Here is a 23,527-nt window from a genome sequence, read left to right on the forward strand (position 1 = left end):
CTCTGCCAGTATTTATGGCTTCTCAGGACCTCTTTTCTTCATCTGTAAAATGAGGGGGCTGGCTTAACTACTAGTATTTGTAATTCTTTAAGCTTTAAAATTTTACTGTTCTCAGGAGTTGGGTGTTCTGTTGTTCATTAAGTAATTTATATCCTTGAAACATTGCCTTGGTGGTTATCTTTTCTCCTTACAGTGTTCATCAAAAGAGATTTTGTTGTTTTTTTTCTTTCATCACCTCTATGTGAAGGGGAGGATTCTGCTGAAAAACAGTCATAGGCAGGTTTAGAAGCACGAGTGGCTCTGTGTCTCATCTGCACACATTTCAACAAAATGTCTGGTTGGACAAATTCAGCTCATTCCGACTGTCTCTGTAGTCCCTGCTTTGGTCACTTTAGAGAGAAAAGAGTGTTACTTGCCCATTGAACATGTCCTTAAAAGTCCCTTCAGGATAGATTGAAGGACAGCCCATTTCCAGATTCTGATTTTAACAAAGACCAGAATTCTGTATCTCAAAACTAGTAACACCGGTGTTTCTCGTGCAGGTGGGCTTCAAAGCACACACTTTGAGAAAGCCTGGTTTAAAGTGTGCCCATTTGCCTGTTTGAAAGATTGGCAGGCAAATTTAAAGTTTATTTATGAACACTCTTCCTCTGAGAATGGCAAGCCCACGTCTTTCTTGTCCAGAATATGGATGAATTTATGATTTTTATGGAAACCAGGTGATTTTCTGCCTGGTGGGCTTGTCTCTCAAGTCAGACAAAACTCAGTGCTTTTTTCAACATCGCTTGCCAGAGGCTATGAAGAGGATTGAGACATATGAAATACAATGTCCAATGCCTCGTCAGAATTTGAAAGTAAATGATTTAACCCTTTTATGTTGGCTCCTATGTTGTGAATTTAGCGTTTTAGGCTAAAAACAGATTAAGTTGGATTGTAAATAAACATTTCGTGTTGGGTAAATTAGGTAATATTTTAAAAGCATCTCTTCTTTGGGCATGAAGATTTGCAGAAAAACATTCCAGAAGAAAAAAGTCGTTTATCTTAGTATGTGGATTTATTGTACTAATCCTTGTTCAATATAATCATTGCTACTCAGGGTGAAAAGTTCGGACCCTTTGCTGGAGAGAAGAGAATGCCTGAAGACTTGGATGAAAATATGGATTACAGGTTGATGTGGGAGGTGAGGATATGACTGTTATTTTAATGTTAAAAATATATTTGTTTTGTACCATTTAACGCATTTTTAAGGCTACATTAATTGATACTGATTCCAGTTAAATATTTAAGTATTGAAATATTTTAGTTCTTTTTTTCTTTTTTTTTTTTTTTGCGGTGGAGATTTGCTCTTGTTGCCCAGGCTGGACTGCAATGGTGCAATCTTGGCTCACTGCAACGTCCGCCCCCTAGGTTCAAGCGATTCTCCTGCCTCAGTCTCCCGAGTAGCTGGGATTACAGGCGCACGCCAACATATCCGGCTAATTTTGTATTTTTAGTCAAGACGGGGTTTTGCCACATTGCCCAGGTTGGTCTTGAACTTCTGACCTTAAGTGATCTACCTGCCTTGGCCTCCCAAAGTGCTATGATTACAGGCATGAGCCACTGTGCCCAGCCGAAATGCTTTAGTTTTTAAAGAAAGTTTAGCTTTTTTTTTTTTTTTTTAAGAGAAAGTGGACTGTTGAAATATCTTACTAGACAGTTCTTTTAGAGATCTGAAGTTCATCATCGAAAAATAAGTTTTTCAGGTATAGTGATGTTTGAATTTCAAAATAAGCATGGCCTGAATTTAGAACTTGACTTCTGTAAATAAAATTATACTTAATTTTTTTTATTTACTAGTTGAAGTTCTAATTGTATAGAAACAAATCTCAGTTTCATGTTGTAACAAAAATCCCTCCTTAAAATGTACCTTACCTTTACAAACACATAGTTAAGGAGCTGTAACACTAGAGACAGTCTTTTGCAGTCTGAAGTTTCACTTAGGCAGAGATCTGTATATGCCAGTATATGTCTGCACGTTATGAGAATTTTCATCCTAGTTTATACCAATTGTATTCATTATTGTTCTTTTCTAGGCATTAGAAAAAGGACCTAAGTTACCAAAGTAGGAAAGTAGTGGTGTAGACTGTTGAAACAAAAATTTGGAAAATGCAATCCTAGGAATTATATATTCATGTGTTACTTAATGATAGGGATTCATTCTAAAAAATGCATCATCAAGTGAACATCATAGAGCATATTTGTACAAGCCTAGACGGTATAGCCTACTATACTCCTAAGCTATAGGGTATAGCCTATTGCTCCTGGACTATAAACCTGTACAGCATGTTACTGTACTGAATAATGGAGGCAATTGGAAGACAGTAGCAAGCATTTATGGATCCAACGTATCTATACAAGCCAGACACAGTGGCTTGTGCCTAATTCCAGCTACTCAGGAGGCTAAGGCAGGAGGATTGCTTGAGGCCAGGAGTTGGAGCCCAGCCTGAGCGACATAGCAACCCAATCTCTAAAAAAAATATAAAAAATTATCTGGGCCTTGTGGTACATGCCTGTAGTCCCAGCTACTCAGGAGGTTGAGGTGGGAGGATTGCCTGAGCCTAGGAGTTCAAGGCTGCAATGAACTATGATCATGCCACTGCACTCCATCCTAGGCAACAGAAGGAGACCCCCTTCTCTAACAAATGAAATTGAAAAATATCTAAATACAGAATAAGTACAATAAAAATATAGTATTATAATCATAGGAGACCACCGTTGTATATATAGTCCACTGTTGACTGAAACATTGCAATGTGACACAAGACTATTTGATAGTGTCTATGAGGAGCGTAAGAGCTGAGATAAATGTAAGAGGTAGAGATTATACAATCAGAAAAGGTTAGAAAACTGGAGTAAGGAACTACACATAGAGAGTCTCTCTTGCATGTATCAGTAAGGGTCTTCAGAGAAATAGAACCAAGGAGATTTATATATATTTGTTTATTTTAAGGTATTATATTATTGTGGTGGTAGCAAGTCTGAAATTTGTAGGGCAGGTCCTCAGGCTGGAACCTCAGGCAGAAAGGTGATGCTGCGGTCTTGAGGCAGAATTTCTTCTCCAGGTTACCTTAGTTTTTGCTCTTAAGGGCTGTGACTAAATGAATGAGGGCCACACACATTATGGAGGGTGATCTCCTTTACTTACCGTAAACTGATTGTAGATGTTAACCACATCTACAAAATACATTTACTCCTATATCAGGGTTTGATTAAATCAAAATACCTTTACTCCTATATCAATGTTTGATTGTTAGATGTTAACTGCATCTACAAAATACCTTTACTGCTATATCAGCATTTGATTAAATAATTGGGTACTATAGCCTATCCAGGTTGACACATAAAACTATCAGTGTATTATCTGTAAGCAAAATGCATTTTTAAGCATCACCCGTATTGTTGAAATGCTGAGGGTGGGGAGTGGAGGTGACTGAGAAAGGATTCTGGAAGGTTTCTTCAGTGCAAGTGATAAAAAATTGAAATTTATAATATAGTCCTTACTATAATTTAAGTGGGAAATGTTATTGATAGTGCCTGAATTTAGCCTGCAGTTTTATTTACTTTTATGAACTTAAACATATTAATGGTTTTCACTATTTTTCTATAAGGTCTTAATTTTCTCAGCAGTTAATTCTTTCACTATGAAGGTTTTTCAGAAACCAAACATTTATGTGACCAAAAAAACCTGATAACTTAGTAAGTCATAAAAAGATAAAAGTAGTACATTTTGAACAGGTTTTTTCTTTTTAAAAAATGTTATTTGTATAAATTTAAGGGGTACAAGTTCAATTTTTAACATGTTATTAATAGTTTATGTTAGTTGTTTTGTCATCTGAAAATTTTAGTGTGATGATCACATTAATGTTTTGTGTAGCTATGAGGTATTGTTAAATAGATAATAATTTTTATTTTAAAAGGAAGACTTGCATATAGGAAACAAAGTCATTTTTGTACTACTATATAGTTGAAAGTTCCACAGTACATCATCTAGTTTTGCATTATCTATTCCTGTAGTTCTTTAATGTCTTTGCATTATTATTTTGTTTTCACACTAGTTGTCTCCAGCTCTCACTCTGCTACCCAAGGAGCTATTGATTTTATACATTTTTATGCTCAGGTAATGGTACACTCACATGATTGCCGCTCTCTATTTCATTTTACTTCACTCTTTATGTCTGTGTTTTGAACAAGTAATATTTGTACTTGTTACACAATTCAGAAGGTACAAAAGGGTATTGATGAAAAGTCTCTGTTCCCTTCCAGCCTGTTTTTTTTCACCTGAGACCTTTTGATACATTTAACCCCTTAGTTCATATACCTTCCCCCTCCCCTTCTGCTTCTTTTTCCTCTCGGTCTCGTCTTCATTTTGGATTGTCAGCCATTGTATTAGCTGTTCTCATGCTGCTAATAAAGACATACCTGAGACCGAGTAATTTATAAAGTAAGGAGGTTTTTTTTTTTTTTTTTTAATTTTTTTTTGAGAAGGAGTCTCCCTCTGTCACCCAGGCTGGAGTGCAGTGGCACGATCTCAGCTCACTGCAACCTCCATCTCCTGGGTTCAAGAGGTTCTCCTGCCTCAGCCTCCTAAGTAGCTGGGATTACAGGCACACACTACCACACCTGGCTAATTTTTGTATTTTTATTAGAGACGGGGTTCTACCGTGTTGGCCAGGCTGGTCTTGAATTCCTGACCTGAAGTGATCTGCTGGCCTCGGCTTCCCAGAGTTCTAGGATTACAGATGTGAGTCACCATGCCCAGCCAGGAAAGAGGTTTAACGGTCTCACAGTTCCACATGGCTGAGATGGCCTCACAATCATTGTGGAAGGCAAAGGAGAAGCAGGGGCATGTTTTACATGGTAGCAGACAAGAGAGCTTGTGCAAGAGAACTCCCGTTTATAAAACCATCAGATCTCATAAAACTTATTCACTACCATGAGAACAGTATTGGGTAAACTGCCCCAGTGATTTAATTATCTCTAGCTGGCCCTGCCATTTACACATGGGGATTATTACAATTCATGGTGAGATTTGGGTGGGGACACAGAGGCAAACCATATCAGCCGTTCCCTGCTCTGCCCAGTTGTGCAGCTGGGCAGGGGAAGGGACAGATTCTGTGGTAGGTCTTCTAGAGGGAACATTTAAAGAACAACACTTTTAGAATTGCAGAGTTATTGCTTGCTATCTTTAATCTTATCCCTTATTATGTTGAGTGAGCAAGCTGCTTCCAAACCCTGAGTTATACTTTTGAAAGTTCTTTATTTTATTATTTTAGCTCTGGAGGTGCTAGGATTCAGAAAGAGCACCGATACAGGAGAATAACTGGTCCGGTTACTGGTCCTACTTCTGCCCCTTGTGGAACTGTTTGAGTCTTTCCAAAGAGAGATAGTGAGCCTTCCCTCCTCTGGTGGGTAAATTTAAATTGGTTATGGGAGTCATTTGTGCTATACCCCATAGCTACGGTGCTAACCACAATGAAGCTCTCAAATGAGTAGTCCTTCTCAAGCCAGTAGTTACATACGTTGTGGTTATGGAACATGAACCAGAACCTGGTGTTAGTGTCTGGAAAATGATGTCATGTGAGAGAGCATGTGGCATAACTCCTTCTCAGTTTATACCTATATTCTGCATATGATGCCAGTGGTTCTGGTGGACAAGGCCAAGGGCCCCTGGGGAGCCATTTCGTACCAAAGAACTTGGAGGTAACAGTCAGGATTGAGCCTCCTGGTAGGTGTGAGCCTCTGTGAGCTCGGGACAGGGTATGAAGGGATCTTAGGATCATGGCGAGCACTGATAGTGTCTACTGCCACCTCTCTCTCTTTGTCCAAAGGTGCAGCTTAGAGCTTACTGATGCCCACTGCTTCAGAGTGCTCACTAGTACCTCAGTTACTTTCTGTATGGGCCATCAGGTTTTGAGCTTGGTCTCTGAATAGACTGAGTATTGTGGGTCTTTAATCATTCTTGATCACCTCAGATTTTTACTTTTCTTTTAGAATTAAGTGCTTAAGCAGAAGAACTCTGGATTTCTTGGGCCTCAGGCATATTACAAAGCTTGAGGTTAGGAACCAGTGTTTGACTGTAAATGCTTCCCTTTGACAATTCGGTGGAATGTACCCAGTTTTCTGCATTGTATTCCATTCTTCTGTTAATTAGAAATCTTTCTGTCTACTTTTTGCCAGGTGATTTGGAGCTTGAGATACATTTCCTTCAATTCTCTACTAATTCAGACTCACTTTATGACCTATGACCTATGTTCTATTTGCTAAACTCTCAATAGTTCTTTGTTTTTACATCTCTGAGACATCCTCTTTCTATAATATTTTCTTAGATATTTCAAACCACAATTCAAATATGTTTTCTCCAGGCACTGGCTCTGTGCTTCCAGCATATAACTTTAAGTTCTGGCACCTGTGGAATGTAGCACAGTTTGTGCATTTTCCTTGCTACCTGTTCTGACCGTTATTTAGTTGTTCTAAAGTGGCTACTGGTGAATCCACTAGCTGCTGGAATCCTCCAAACAGCTCTTCTCTATTGGCTCTGGGTCGTAACCATTTCAAAAGTGATTCTCTGGGATGCTTGCAATAGGTTTGGTGTAGAAACTGCCTTGATAAGTTCTCAGAAACTTGGTGTTGTCCTGTATTTCCAGTGGAGTCATTCATTCTTGAACTTTACAACTGCTCCGAGATCACAAGGTCTCTGCCTCACTCTCTTCTTTTTCTCTCAGTCATTCTGAGTCTGCATTTGCCTCTTAGTCTTTGAATGTTTCTGCAGATGCAGTGGGTGTTCAGTGGTGTGATCTGATGCAGGTGGAGTCATATGCTATGCCACAGTTCAGTACACTGGGTGGTCCCTCTGGAAAGACAGCTTTTACTGTGTGCAGAATCCTAAAGAACCAGATACAAACTAAAATTTCAAGTAAAATATCTTAATTCTGGGTGGCATTTTCATAGGAAAAATTTAAGTCTCTTTTACTTAAATACATTATATCATCCATAACTTAAGCTAAAAAGGTATTTATGTCAACACAAGGAACATTAGGACAAAACCAAAACACGCAGAGGTTGAACTTTGCTTTTTTAAAAAGTCTGTGGCCTCGTAAGGGTTCCAGATGTAACACAATGTGGGATACACAGAGCACTGTGAGAGCCGTGTGCGTCACCTGCACCAGCCTGACTTAATGGCATTTAAAAAGTTTTACATGCATTTATTTTCCTACATCTATCTCCTGGATCATTCATGAGAAAACTCTATGTTTTACATCTGAGGTTAGTGTATTACCAGGGTAATTAGTCATTTACAACCTACTAGAAAATTACATATTACAAAATCCAGAGGAGCAAATTATCATGATTTTATTTATTTTTGTGGGAAGTTTCTGATTTTGTGGACTGAGCAAATAACGTGTTTTCAAAATATAGCCATCATGGTGGGAAGAGGGTGAGGGATAAAAGACTGTATATTGGGTACAGTCTATACCGCTTGGTTGACAGGTACACTAACATCTCAGAAGTCACCACTGTAGAATTTATCCATGTAACCAGAAACCACTTGTACCCCCAAAGCTACTGAAATAAAAACAAAAAATTTAAAAATTTAAAAAAGGATGGAGTCTTGTACATAATCTATCACTCATTTATTCAAATACATGAGGACATATATAAAAGTGCTTAATGTACCTAAAATAGAAGTGAATGGGTAACAATAGTTGTCTCTAAGGAAAAGCAATGGGTGACAAGAAATAGAGGAGAGAGGGAGACTTTTTTATTACTGTATAATCTTTTTACCTTTAAATTTTTATTGTGTATGGGCATTACCTGTTGTGTTAAACAAACTTTTTTTTAAGCAATAAAAACCCCCCAAAACTCCACAAAATATAGCAATTAAAAGACATCATTATAGGATTTGCAGCTGTTTTTGTATGATTGTGAATCTCTTACAGTTATAGCAAGCTATTATTTCAAAATAAGTGTACATACCAGATGAGTTGGGACTCCTGTTATTGATGGGGTTTAAGACATCCATTTATCAGTTAAAATATATATGGATTGTTTTTGGAAACTTCTTTTCCAACCCTTGACTCCCCTCTTCACCTACACACTGGTGATGGTTCTTAGTTAATAACTTCTCTTTGTCCTTGGTTATAAATTTGAACCAATGAAGAACAGGTAGGAACCAAATGAAGATAAAATGTCTATTTTATTAATGAGCATGTATGATATTATGAAATCTATATTTGGTCCTCATCTACTTCCTTGACATTTAACTCCTAAAATCCTTGGAATCCCTAGAGTATAAGAGAGTTTTTTTGTATGCTAATGAGATGACTGGAGGCTGGAGTCCCCTAGGTAGCCTCCAGAATGGGACTGTTTGCCAGGGGAAGCAACCACATGATTAGAGGGTTGGAACTTTCAGCCCCCTGGGTCCCCCTCACCTCTAGGGAGAGGAGGGTGGCTGAAGGTTGGGTTGATACACTAGTGACTAGTATCAGTCATGCCTAGTAATGAAGCTTCCATAAAAACCCAAAAGAACTGTGTTCTGAGGGTTTCCAGATAACTGAACACATGGAGATTTTTGAAGGGTGGTGGACCTGGAGAGGGCATGGAAGCTTTGCATCCCTTCTTTTATAGCTATTTATCTCTTCTATACCTATGCCTTTTTCTCTATCTATGCATCTCTCCCATCTGGCTGTTCACCTCTATTCTTTGGAATATCCCTTATTAATATACCTCTAAACATAAGTGAAGTGTTCTCCTGAATACTTTTAGCCTCTCTAGCAAATTAATTGAACCTGGGGAGAGTGTCATGGGAACTCCAGTCTATAGCAAATTGGTTAAAAGTTTCAGAGGCCTGGACTTGCCACTGACTGGTGCAGGGACAGTCTTATGAGACTGAGCCTTCAACCTGTGGGATGTGATGTTATCTCCAGATAGATAATATAACGATTGAATTAAATTAGAGGACACCCAGCTGATGTGGTACTGAATAATCTGAATAATCCACAAGAGAGTTGCTTGCTTGGTGTGTGATGGGGGAAACCCTGCCACATGTGGTAGTAGAAGTGTTCTGGGTTGATTGTGTTGTGAGAATAAAGCAGGAGATTCAGAGTTTGTTGTTTTCCTATCCCTACAGCATGCAATAATTTTCTAAGTACCTAGCTCCAGAAAAGCTGGATTGGTGACTAGGAGCCTAGGCCAGAATGGGGACTTCATGCCTGGCTTCTTAAATCTTGAAGTGTGTACCACCTGTGGCAGGAAATGAGTCAGCAAAGTAGATTCTAAATCTATTGCCAATCAGCTGTGTGATGAATTGTGGCCTAACTCAGACTCACTTCACAGTATAATTGGAATGGAGGATAACAGAGAGCATTGGAGAGAGACAGGTCTCCAGCCTGTGTAGAAGGCACACCCTGAGTCAGCCGGTTTGTTTGCTTACTACACAACAGGGGGCTGGGCACAGGGAATTCTGGCCCCTGCTTTTTTTCTGAGGTATGGTAACCAAAGTAAGTATCGGACCCAATGACTATCAGGGTCTCAGTAATCAGCTGAAGAGAGGGAACCATGAAGGAAAGAAACCCAAAGTATATTTATTCCAGTCTGTTTCTCTCATGGAGGAGGAAGTAAGGAAATATGTAAAAGGGGAATAAGGATTCTTTATGAGAACATATAGAATTATGTTCTTCTCGTTTCTCATACAGAAAAAATGATGTGCTCGTTTGTAATTCTTCACAAAACAAAAATAGGCATGGTGAGTGAAGCAGGATGGAAAGAGGAGGGCTATCAGACAGTCAGACAGTCTTCAGTCTGATTGCTGCCCCTAGGATGCAGTAGAGCCCTTATTCTTCTGGGGCCTATGTTTTAGTAGCAAAGATAGAATTAAAACATCCCTAATAAATACTATAGTGAAAGGTAGTGATATATGGTATAAAGAAAGTAAAATAGGGCAAGAAAGCTTCTGTCTGATACGAACTTGAACACATCAATATTACTGCTGATAACAACTCCAAAAGACAGGTTAAATATAAAAATAATTTGTTTAACGGCTTCAAGGGGTATTAAAGCAAGGAGTCCTAGAGCGACTGAAGCTCCAGAGAGGTGATAATTTTGGAGAGATGAACTGATAATCTGCAGTTGCTTTTCTCTTGGGAAAGTGGTCAGACTGCTGATTCTGTGTATAGGCAAGAGACTGAAAATCTGAGCTCAGCCTGTCTAGAGGGATACTCTTTGAGGACACAGAAATAGATAGAGCTTTTGGAAATCTTGTTGTGTGAAGCAATAATATTGGAGACCCAAAAGGACTAAAAAATATTGCTGTCTCCTTCTCAAGACATTTGCAGAATTATGAAGCTGCGTGGCAGATTATTATAAAGTTAAGCCACATGCCTTTGAAAAGCAAGGTGTTCTGTGGTCTCATCTTGCTGAGGAGAGGCTTTCAGTGCATGTCATACTTTGAACTGGAAGCACCATAGGGCTGTGGGTAGGAATATAGTACACTGAAACAGACTGAGCCTTGCCGCAACTGAAGCCCAGCTGTGAATCACCTCACTCCCTGATGCGTTTAAGGTGAACAGTTTCTGCTCTGCCTGATAGAAAACAGGATAAATCTACTCCAGAGAAATATAATACCTGGATCCTCTAAACTTTTCAATATACAATATCCAGCATTTTATAAAAAATGACTAGACATGAAGAGATAGGACCATATCACTAAAAATGATAAAAGCTGGACAATAGAAACTGACTTAAGGAAATTTCAAGTATTGATTGGAGTTGGCAGATGAGGACTTTATAGTAACCATGACTGTTGTACTCTAGCACATGGAAGAAAAGATGAGACAAAAAGAGGAAGAGATGGAGAATTTTACTAAAAAATTGAAATGTATAAACAGCAAATTTATACATTTAGAGCAAATTTATATTTTAGAGCAGAGAACTCAGTGTGCAAATTACACAGTAGGTATGACAAAGCAAAAGACAGAATGAATGAAGAGGAAAAGAAGTCAGTAGAAAATGTTGAAAATGAATTACTGAGATTAAACCGATATTTGAGGCAGTGAAAATATCTAAAATATCCGTAATGTTAGGACCTTTTAGCTTAGCAGGAGAGGAGGTAGAAAATGGGACAGAAGCAATTTTGATGAGGTAATGGCTAAGAATTTTCCAGGACTTTTTAAAAACATTATCTGATGAATTGAGGAAGCTGTACGAGCCTGAAGCAGTGTCAACAGAAAGACGGTTACACCTACCGATATCTTAGTAAAACTACTTAAACCAAGACAATCCTAAAAGCAGCTAGAAAAAAAAGGAGACATTAAAAAAGAAACAGTAAGAGTGATAGTTGATTTTTAACAGAAAAATTAAAAGATAGTGGACAACTGAATAATATTTTTAAGGTGCAAAAAGAAAATAGCTGCCAATCTAGAATGCTTTACTCAGCAAAAATATCATTAATAAAATGACCTAGTTCTTCCCATCTCTTCCAAATGTGACCTAATTCTTGGAGTCACTTCTATGTGACTGGTTCTTTGAATTTGTCAAAGAATTAGCTTTAGTTTAAGGCTAAGGTTAACAGCATTATTCACATCATTCATTCTTCAAATGAGGGTACTAAGACCACCTCCAGATCTTACACAGAGGAAAACTTTGCTACTTTGGATTTACTGAAAGGAGGAAAAAAAAAAAAAAAACTATAGGAAGGCCGCGTGTGGTGGCTGGCGCCTGTAATCCCAGCACTTTGGGAGGCTGAGGCAGGCGGATCACGAGGTCAGGAGATTGAGACCATCCTAGCTAACACGGTGAAACCCTATCTCTACTAAAAATGCAAAAAATTAGCTGGGCGTGGCAGCGGGTGCCTGTAGTCCCAGCTACTTGGGAGGCTGAGGCAGGAGCATGACTTGAACCGGGGAGGTGGAGGTTGCAGTGAGCCGAGATTGTGCCACTGCACTCCAGCCTGGGTGACAGAGCGAGACTCCATCTCAAAAAAAAAAAATTTATATATATATATATGAAATATTTAAGCACAGGGATGTTGCACAAATTGAAGTAGACAGACTTTACAAACAAGCCAGTGAGGAAATTTCCAAAGTAGAACAAAAATGTAACAAACTTCAAACTATTTAAAAGAGGTTGTAATTGATCTCCTGAATTTCAAATTTAGAGGTAATGTTAATCAACTATGTGCAAGTGACTTCCCTGCTTGAGATGTGAATGAAGAGATGCTGTGCTATCTCTTTAGAATGAAAGTGACAGAATTTAAAGATATTAAATAATATTATAGAATAGATTTTTATTTTGCTGAAAAACCTTATTTTAAAATTAAGTTCCTCGCAACAAATTTCATCTCAAGTAGAGTGGTGGCCCATCTTCAGTGTTGACTAAAGTTAAATGGGAATCTGAGAAGGACTTGATTAAATGATCATGTCAGAAGTAAAATAAAGCTGTCTGGAAGAGGAAGCATGAAAAATCTCAGGCCTTCTTCACTTGATTCACCAATGATTCCGATGCAGGTGCAGGTGAATTACGAGAGCTCATCAAAGATGCTCTTTGGGACTGGGCATGGTTGCTCATGCAAATAACTGCAGCAGTTTGAGAGTCTGAGGTAGGAGGATAGCTTGAAGCCATAATTTCTTTATTTTTTGTAGAGACAGTGTCTTGCCACAAAGCAAGATTTTTATTTTGCTGAAAAACCTTATTTTAAAATAAAATTCTCACCAACAAATTTCATCTCAAGTAGAGTGGTGGCCCATCTTTAGTGTTGACTGAAGTTAAATGGGACTCAGGGAATATATTGCAACAAAGAAAGACCCTGCCTCCACAAAAAATAAAGAAATTAGCCAGGCATGGTGGTACATGCCTGTTGTCCTAGCTACTCATGAGGTTGACGTGAGAGGATTGTTTGAGTCAAGGAGGTTGAGGTGTCAGTGAGCTATGGTGGTGCCAGCCTGGGCTACAGAACAAGACCCTGTCTCAAAATGAAACAAAACAAAAACCTGCTATTAAAGCACAGCTTGGCTTCTTATATGATAGATAAAGAAGGGGAAGGAGAAGAAGCTGATGTTCATAATGATGATGAAGAAGACTTGAAACATATTTTGATGAAGAAGATGAGGGCAGAGGGGAAGAAGATGAAGATGGTGATGATGTGGAAGAGGGAGGAAGGTTGAAGAGGAAGATGACTAGTGGAATACTGATAGATTCTGACCCTCTTTTTACTTTTAGAAATTTTGCATTCTTTGGGAGCCAGTTGCCATCTCCTATTTTTTCCCCTTTTGTACTCAGTTGCCTTGTTCTAATAAGGTCTCTTTCTCTCTTTCTCCCTGATCTGGTTCTTCACTTACTTTGTGGGAGACTCTTGAGCAAAATACAGTGGAAAAAACATCTCTACCCATTTCTGTTCCAAGTTTCTTGCCTTAAAAAAATGTGAATGTAGTGATGTGGAACTAACACATCAACCTGCACTGTGGGAAGGAAGAAAATTTTCTCCCTTTGCTGGAAGCTGGAGGGTGCTTATCCCCCTTGCATTAGTGCATGCAATTCTTGATTTTACTCTCTTTAAAGGATTCAGAGATTACACTGTGTCTCTTTGTGATTATGGACATTTAACGTTATCATGTACATACACTTTCTCTTGTTAAATAAACAAGAAAAATCTTATAAAATGGAATTAAGTCAGGAAAGGATGGATTTCCGATGTTTTGGTGTTTAGTGTTACAAGGAGAGGAGAGAAAGAATGGAGCAGAAGCAGAAGTGGTAATGGCTTTAGGTGGGTATTTTGATAACATGGCTTCTCCTTGTGCATGGGTAATTGAAGTTGAACTTATATTTTTAAAACAGAATTCTCTTCTAGTGATGACGTGAGCTCTACTAATTGCAAAATCATCCAAAATATGTAAGATCCTTGAAATTGACATTCTCTGTTTTAATTTTGTCCTTTTTCATTTGTAAATTCTACTTTTCTTTTATGGGAAAGGAAAGAAGATGTTTGCAAGCATTATCTGAAACTCTCATATACTGCTTCTGGGTTTTTAAATTGGTCACATCACTTTGGAAATCTAGTGGTATCTACTAGAGATATATGCATATGCTGAATATATGCGTATGATATGATTCAGCAGTTCCACTAGACAGATACTAACTAGAACACGTTACTAAAAGATTTGTACAGGAACCTACATAGCAGCAGTATCAGCAGTTGTCTCAAGCTAGAAGTAACACAAATGCCCGTATACTAGTCAATGGACAAATACATTCTGGTTTATCATAAAATGGAATATCATAAAGATTTTATGATAATGAGTATATTTCTATTATGCTTAGCAACATGGGTGAATCTCAGTAACAAAGCCTTGCGTGAAATAAGCTAGAGAAAATAGAGTACATCTGTTTGATTCCCTTTAGCTAAAGTTTGAAAGCAGGTGAAGCTAATCTATAAAATTATAAATCAGGATTGTGATTACGTCACTGTGAGGGTAGTGATGAGAAGTAGATACCTGGGGAGACTGTTTCTTGATGTGTGTGATAGTTATATGGCTGTGTTTACTTTGTGAGAATTCATTGAGATGTATGCACAAAGTTTCTGCGCCTTTCAGTAATTGTGTGACACTTCAATAAAAAGTTTAGTTAAAATAATAAAACAGAACAACAATAGGATAAAATGTCTAGGCTGTGGGTTTCTGCTTTAGCTGGGCTGACAAGTTGTGGTAGGACCTAAATAATAAGAGTAGCAGCCATCTGAAGAAGAACTAGGTGAAGAAACCAGATTGTAGCAGAGATGACAATGAAGTCACATTGTTCAAAAGACAGAAACAAAGCCAGCTACGCTAATGGTTAGTGAATGAGAGAGGCCAGTAGTGGTGTGTAGGATTAGATAGCTAGTTCTAGATTAGATAATGAGGTTTACTGTGGTGGTAGAAGGAAGTCATTTAAGGGATTTGAGCAGGAGACTGATGAGATTTGATTTATGTCTTGAGAAGGTCATTGTGTCTGCCTTGGGGAGAACAGGTAGAGAGGCAAGAGTGGAGCAGGGACACCACCTAGATGTCTGTTGCTGTAGTCAAGGAGTGATTTGATGGTCGCTTGGAGTTGGGCCCTAACGGTAGATTTGGTGAGAAGTGGTTGGCTTCCAGTTGTGTGTTGAAGGTAACTAACACTGATGGGGCTTGCTGGTGGATTGTGTGTTGAAAGAGAAGAGTCGGCCAGGTGTGGTGGCTCACGCCTGTAATCCCAGCACTTTGGGAGGCCCAGGTGGGTGGATCACGAGGTCAGGAATTCAAGACCAGCCTGGCAAACATAGTGAAACCCCATCTCCACTAAAAATACAAAAATTAGCCGGGCGTGGTGGCAGGCATTTATAGTCCCAGCTACTCGGGAGGCCGAGGCAGGAAAATCGCTTGAACCCAGGAAGTGGAGGTTGCAGTGAGCCGAGATCATGCCACTGCACTCCAGCTTGCGCAACAGAGTGAGACTTCGTCTCAAAAAAAAAAAAAAGAAAGAAAGAAAGAGAAGAGTCAAGAATGACTTTTAAGTATTTGGCTTAAGCTATATGGGTGGAAGGTGATGACATATCTGAGATAGGGCAGTTATATAAGAGTGAGAGGGATGACAGGGTGGGGTGGACTATGTTGTAGACTTTTGAAGGAAGTGCATTGTCTTTTTATTATCTTGTTATTATCTTTACTCCCCAGGTCTTTGCAGAGTATTTATAACATAAATATAATTGAATAAAAGTTCATTTCATATTCATTATTCAACAAATCATTCATATTGAATAAATACATTGCATAAATGTATAGCTATTTTTACCATTGGCATTCTTCAAAAATAAGTTACTTAAAGGTTAAAAAAAGGAAACAACTGATGAACTTCCATAGTATTTTAATTGTCTGAGCCTTGCCTACTTTATAGACACTTTTCCTTTCTTTTTCATGATGATGGTGATTTGACTGAAATATAGTTTTTAAAGGAGCCGATTGGTTGTATATTAAACTGGACATTTTGTTTACATGTTTTTCTCATTCTTTGCAGTTATTTTGTGATTACAGCTGTCCTGCTGTTGGGAACTTGATTCAGTACCAGGTTTCCAATGTGTTTTAGTTTTGGGAAAAAATGTTTTCAATTGTTTAAAATATTTTATTTTCTTTATTGTTTATGGAAGTCCTTTTAGGTGTTTGGAACAAATAATTCTTTTTACCAAATGTTTTTCTTTTGCAGATGATAACATTTTGTTATGGGGTCCAAATGGAACCACTTAGTGTAGACCTTGGTGGAAAAATACCACCTATGAAGCCTTATAGAATGCTGGAACTCCTAAAACAAATGTCACAGTGCATTCTTCCTGACATTAGTCCTCTGGTTAGGGAAAATGCAAAGCAATCGAATGTTTCATGTCTTCTGGAAGTTCTGTGTTTTGTGGTTGTCCTTTATCTGCCATTCATAAGATGGGTCCTACCTAAATATGCCAGCCAATTTCTGGTCATTCAGCAAAACCTGAGGTGTGATTAAAGAATGCTTGGAATTAGAAGCCAAGTTGTTTGACCAAAAGAAAAAAAAACACACATAACTTTTGTGTTATTGGAGTATTTCCACTATCTTTGTGGTTCTGATCACAACTTACGGAACTAGAGGAATTTTTTTTTTTTCTTTTGGTGATAGGGTCTTGCTCTGTCGCCCAGACTGGAGTGCAGTGGCGTGATCTCAGCTCACTGCAGCCTCTGCCTCCTGGGTTCAAGCAATTCTCCTGCCTCAGCCTCCTGAGTAGCTGGGATCACAGGCATGTGCCACCACGCCTGGCTAAGTTTTGTATTTTTAGTGGAGATGGGGTTTCATCATGTTGGACAGGCTGGTCTTGAACTCCTGGCCTCAAATGGTCTGCCCACCTTGGCCTCTCAAAATGCTGGCATTACAGTCATGAACCACCATGCCTGGCCGGGTAGCACTAGAGGAATTTTATCAAATAAATGTAGTTGGTTGCAACTCCACCTCCAACTTGTTAAATAATGAGGAAGGACATTGTGTCAAATAAGAGGAACTTCAGTAGTCAAGCAGGCTTCAGGGCTGGTGGATTAATAACTTAATGTTACCCAAGTTTTTTCCACCTCTTCACCTTTCTACCTTGGTAGAGGCTTAATCCTCAGCTAGTGGCAGGTATCAGGTAGGTTGCAGACAAGATAGTGTCTGTAAGGAATAGGGGTACCTTCTGAAGAATCTTCTCCTTCTAGTAGATCTCCTCTAATATGCCAGAGGTGGGTAATATGTCATATGTCTTTTCTTTTTTTTTTCTTTTTTACTTTTTTTTTCTTTTTTTGAGACGGCGTCTCGCTCTGTCGCCCAGGCGCGATCTCGGCTCACTGCAAGCTCCGCCTCCCGGGTTCAGGCCATTCTCCTGCCTCAGCCTCCTGAGTAGCCCACCAGCATGCCTGGGTAATTTTTTGTATTTTTAGTAGAGACGGGGTTTCACTGTGTTAGCCAGGATGGTCTCGATCTCCTGACCTCGTGATCCACCCGCCTCGCTGGGATTACAGGCGTGAGCTACCGCACCCGGCCAATATGTCTTTTTTTGAACTGGAAAAGGGAAAGAGATGAAAGAGATTGCTTTTATTCCAGTCAGGCATAACCTAGAGCTGGGATAGGTCAGCTTTTTGTCAGACTTCATAGGAAAGAGTAGGTATATGAATAAATTTAATGTTCTTTGAAGGAGGAGGATGGTCAGGGTGTACACTCAGAAGTAGTGTCCCCCATGAGAATGAACACATTTGTTATTTTTCATTCAACAAATATGTCTTGGATGTTTACTCTTTCTTAGATATTTTGTACTGGGTGTGGGATTTACTTAGAAAGATAAAAAGTATCGGGCAGAGAAGGTAAAGCTTAAAGCCTGGTAAGGAGTCCAATATTTGTATCTTTCATTATTCCCAGGTTATACAAATGTTTTGATTGGGGAGCATAGAAAGCATACTTAATGAAAGTGTTTTTGGTTGTAGGAACTATTACAAGAACATTTCTTTTATGTATTTTTAGGGGTTAAAGCAGGTGTTTCAAGTAGAGAGAAAGTGTAAATGAAGGTAGGAAAAGTGTAAATTAAGGGAGATGCAAATATCAACCAGGTTATATTTTCAAAAATGCTTATTCTTCATAACATCTCATCACACATGATGTAAAAAATTATAGCAATACATACGACGTTAACGTCCCACATTATTTTTTGTGTGTGTTCACTCTTGCTGATATTTTTGTGTGCATTTCTATGTATATATGAGACCAATGGGATCTATATAAATCTTTTAAAGTAACTCTTATTTCCATATATGCAGTAGTAATATTGCTTATCTCATATGTGGTCATGGAGAGGTTTGTTTTTTCACTAATAGATTGGGCATAAATGCAGGAAGCATTTGTGAATTTTTCATAGCAGTTTTATTAAGATTTATACACCACAAAATTCACCCTTTTAAATGTATAATTCATTAGTTTTCAGTACATTTATAGAGTGTGCAATTACCCCCACTGTCTAATTTTAGAATATTTTCATCACTCCAAAAAAGAAGCCTTGTACCCTTTAGCAATTATTTTTGAATATTTTATATATTTCATTATTATCTTGTGCAAAATTTCATTGAAGAGCTATGATTCTCTAAGTAATCTTCTAAACACATTAAGTCCTTATATTAAAAATTCAGTTAACTTCTTTTTTTATTATACTTTAAGTTCTAGGGTACATGTGCACAACGTGCAGGCTTATTACACATGTATACATGTGCCATGTTGGTGTGCTGCACCCATCAACTCGTCATTTTCATTAGGTATATCCCCTAATGCTATCCCTCCCCGCTCCCCCCACCCCACAACAGGCCCCGGTGTGTGATGTTCCCTTCCTGTGTCCTTGTTAACTTCTTAGAACCAGTTTCAGAGAAGTATTTGGGAGTCCTAGAAGGATCTCCAAGAGATGAATGTGTGTACTTTTAAAAGTAAAACCATTAGCAGTGCAGAAAATTTTCGTGTAGATTGATACCAGTTTTTATTATTTATTGCATAAATAAAAATAAGAGTTGCATTAAACTAGTGGTAGTCAGGTTTCCTATGTTTTTAGATTTCTAATGGTATACTAGAAAAAGAAAACATTTAACAAAGTAAATGAAAATCAATGTTAAGGAAGTGCAGTATGGAGTGATTAGATTAATTGATCTTTATTGTACCTTCTAACACTATAATACTTAATAATTCTGTTTTCTTGACGTTGAGAGAAAAAAATGAAGGCAAAAAAGGAAAATGTAAGTAATATGCTTGCATTTAAACTTTTCATATGTTTCCTACAATAGCACTTTAAAAGAAACTAATTTAACCTTAAGCATACAAATGGCCACTGTCCAGTATAGTAGCAACTGGTTACATATGGCTATTGAGCACTTGAGATCCAGCTAGTTCTACAGGGGACTGAATTTTTAACTTTATTTTAGCTTTAATTAATTTTAAAAACTGAGGTAATGTAAAATATGTTTTTACCAAACAGCTTTATTCTTTGGTAGGACTACATTTTAGTTTACTGTTGCATTGTGTGAGATATCACTGTATTGTAGGGTGTGTATGAGGCACGTACATTGTTTTGAAAATTATACAGAAATATATCACTGATTTAATTGTCAATGGAATAATTCAGATGATTTTTTGAAAATAAATTTTTTCTACACACGAATGTAACTTTGTAATGTGTTCATTTGAATATTTCACACAGACAACATGATTTCCAATAATACCTTTGTAGATTGTAGATTAGTAATAATATAGATATTTGTTATACATGCATTATATACATGGTGAGTATGTATTATAAAATGGTTATTTCAATTACCATATTGCATAGCTTTCTAATATAAAAATGCAAATGTGGCAAACATTTATATAAAGAAAATATACTACTGATGCAGAATTAAGTGGAGATACAGAAGCTAGTACCAGAACAATAAAGGACAAAATGAAAATGGAAGAAGGTGGCCAGATGCAGTGGTTCATGTCTGTAATTCCAGCACTTTGGGAGACCGAGGCATGTGCATCACCTGAGGTCAGGAGTTCAAAACCAGCCTGGCCAACATGGTGAAACCCTGTCTCTACTGAAAATACAAAAATTAGCTGGGCGTGGTGGCAGGTGTCCGTAATCCCAGCTACTCGGGAAGCTGAGACAGGAGAATCGCTTGAACCTGGGAGGCAGAGGTTGCAGTGAAGCCATATGCTTCCTTCATTGGTTCAAGTCTCAGTGGCTCGCTGGACACACTCTCCTGGCACCGTTGCTGTGCTTTTCCGCAATGCAACTTTATTAGCAGCTTGTTGCAGGGCCTGGCTTGCTTAGGACCCCACTGAGCAAGGGAGAGAAGGAAGGAGGCAAGGAATCTGGGAGAATGCGCTCTGGGGCTGTGCATGTGGTCAAGAGGCCCACAATAAATATTTTTTATATGATTTCAACAGGATCTGTAGATTTAGTCAGCTTGGTTCCTGCCTCAAGAAAGAACCATTTTTGGTCAGAGGGATTGTAAAAGAAATTATTTCAGTTATCAAAATTTTGTTGCAAAAGTATGAGGAAAAGCCTAAAAGTGAACATTAGACAATAGAATACATGGCCTTTCCAACAATAAGGAAGATCAATTGAGTCGAAGTTTGAAAAATTGCAAGTAGGTTTTTTATTTTTTGGCTTTAGGTGAGTCATATTACATGAGACACCAACCAGTTAATACTTTCCATACAGTTTTTTCCAAAGGTTTTCAAGATGTACAAAGAAATGTCAATTCATGGCCTAAATAAATGAACTTGTGGTGTAGATTTTTAAAAAAATTGTTTATATGGTTAGTTTTCTCATAGAGAATTTTGCTCTAGCTATGGTAAGTCAAAAAATCCAGACATGAAATTTTTAAAGTGTGAGACTAATGTTTCCCATACTGGTTAATTCTACTTCATGACACATATTGAAAATATTTGCATTTAGTTTTTTGAAGTAGACTCTGTGAAAAATGTCATGGATTTAATTGTTAAATTCATTCATTTATTTGCCAATGATTTTAATTATTGCCAATTTGTGGAACTATTAAAAGGAATAGAAGACAATGAATGTAATGGATTTGTGCTCTTTGCCAATACTCTGTGGTTGAGTTGCAGAAGAGTTTTACAAAGATTTATCATACTGCTGACTCTTAAGATTTTCTTGAGAAATAAATACTTGACAAATAATCAAAGACAAAAAAAAAAACTTGGTGTGATTTGTGTTTTCTCACCAATATCACATTGCACTTAAATGAGCTAAATTTGAAGCTCCAGGGAAGGGAAAAACATTTTATAACCTAGCTGGTTGTTGAAACTTTCAATAGAAATCAATAATTATGTTTTTACACATAAAAAAATGCAGTTGATTTTAATTATAGTACAGTATTATGTAAACTTGATGTGAAAAACTGCAAGAACAATTTGATGAATGCTATGTTGATAATGGTAAGCTTAGTGTTGTTTTTCAATTTATACAATATTTCGTTGAACTTAATTTCATTAATACTTCATTGACACCCAGAGTTGATAAACTTATCTATCTTGGATTGATGTAATTTTGAAATTGATGAGCGTTTTCATCAAAGTCAAATCAATTCTAAAAAAAGACGAACCAGCTTTGTCAATGTAGATGTAAATGTATGAAAGGACAATGATTTTTTGGTACTCTGTTTAGATATTGGAATATTTTAAGTATCTTCGGAACAACTTGCTTTTGTGAATCTATTTTTTTAATTATGAATTTTATAAAACCTAAACTGAGATTAAGTATTAATGATAAAAATGTAGTATATGAATTGACATGTGCTATAGGTATAAAATACAACCAGATTTCAAAGATTTTGAGGAAGGTAAAATGTCATTAATAATTTTTGTATTGGTTACATGTTGAAATGATAATATTGTGAGTATATTGGTTTAAATATAGGTATTAAGATTAATTTTGTATATTTCCCTTTTCTTTGTGTAATGTTAATACTATTAAAATTACATATCTGGCTTACATTATATGTCTGTTGGACAGTGCTGGCATAGAGGCTGTCAAGAGTACCCTGAGCTCCTTCTTGGGAATTAGCTCATGGCAAATTTAGAGAGAAGTATAGGTCATATTTATGGAGAAAGTGAACTTTAATATTTTAGTTTATATATTCTTTACTTGTATTTAATTGTGACATTTGGCAGTTGATTTTAGCTTCAGTTTAATTCTTTGTGTGTGTGTTTTAATTAATAGACTTTGTTTTTTGAAGTATATTAACAGAAAAATTAAGTATAAATTACAGAAGAGTTCCCATGTCTACCCTCATGTTACCCCCATTTTCCCCTATTATTAACATCTTACATTAGTGCAGTACATTTGTTACATCTGATGAACCAATATTGATACATTATTATTGAGGTCTATAGTTTACATCAGTATTCACTCTTTGCGTTGTTCATTCTGTGGGTTCTGACAGATGCATAATGACATGTGTCCACTGCTACAGTGTCATATAGAATAGTTTCACTGCCCCCAAATTTCCTGTACTCTATTCGTCCCTCCCTCCTTTACCCCAGTGCCCTGTAGTCATTGATTTTTTTTTTTAACTATCTCCATAGTTTTGCCTTTTCCAGAATCTCATAATCAATTGATCCTTGAACAACACAGGGGAGGGGCACTGAACCCTGTGCTGTTGAAAATTGATGTATAACTTTTGACTCCCCAAAAACTTAACTACTAATAGCCTACTGTTGACCAGAAGCTTAATGTAAATACTTGATTAATGCATATTTTGTATGTTATGTGTGTTATGTATGGTATTCATACAATAAAGTAAGATAGACAAAATAAAATGTCACTAAGAAAATCTTAAGAAACAGAAAATATATTATGTATCTATTAAGTGCAAGTGGATCATCATAAAGGTCTTCATCCTTGTCGCTTCACATTTAGTAGATGGAGGAGGAAGAGTAAGAGGAGTGGTTGGTCTTGTTAACTCAGGGATTTTAGAGGTGAAGGAGGTGGAATGGGAGGCAGGCATATTTGATGTAACTTTGAAAAAATCCACCTATAAGTGGACCTGCACAGTTCAAAATCTGTGTTGTTCAATGGTCAACCATAGTTGGAATCATATAGTATGTAGCCCTTTCAGATTGTCTTCTTTTACTTAGAAATATGCATTAAAGTTTCCCCTGTATGTCTTTTTGAGGCTTGATAGCTCACTTATTTTTATTATTGAATAATATTCCATTGTATGGATGTACCGCAGTTTCTTTATCCATTCACTTATTGAAGGACATTATGATTGCTTCTAAATTTTGGTAATTATTAACAAAACTGCTATAATTATTTGTGGGCAGTTTTTGTGTGGTGTGGACATAAATTTTCAACTCACTTGGGTAAATGCCAAATTGCGTGATTGCTGGATCACATGGTAAGAGTATGTTTAGTTTTGTTAGAAACTGTCAAAGTGTCTTCCAAAGAGGCTGTACCATT

At 37.4% G+C, this 23,527-nt stretch overlaps 1 protein-coding gene across 5 annotated transcripts in view; it reads left to right on the forward strand.

The window, feature by feature from the left end:
• Positions 1–23,527, forward strand: part of PRDM5 (PR/SET domain 5) — a 224,831-nt gene that overhangs the window by 13,729 nt on the left and 187,575 nt on the right. For all 5 annotated transcript variants that reach the window (XR_008657098.2, XM_055274694.2, XM_055274695.2 and 2 more), the window contains exon 2: positions 1,097–1,180. Coding sequence is in view for 4 of the 5 variants with exons in the window: in XM_055274694.2 (XP_055130669.1) it covers positions 1,097–1,180 (84 nt within the window). In the remaining variant the exon portion in view is untranslated. The remainder of the gene's footprint in view (positions 1–1,096; positions 1,181–23,527) is intronic.

This window comes from Symphalangus syndactylus, chromosome 4 (genome assembly GCF_028878055.3).
Source record: "Symphalangus syndactylus isolate Jambi chromosome 4, NHGRI_mSymSyn1-v2.1_pri, whole genome shotgun sequence".
Taxonomy (NCBI): domain Eukaryota; kingdom Metazoa; phylum Chordata; class Mammalia; order Primates; family Hylobatidae; genus Symphalangus; species Symphalangus syndactylus.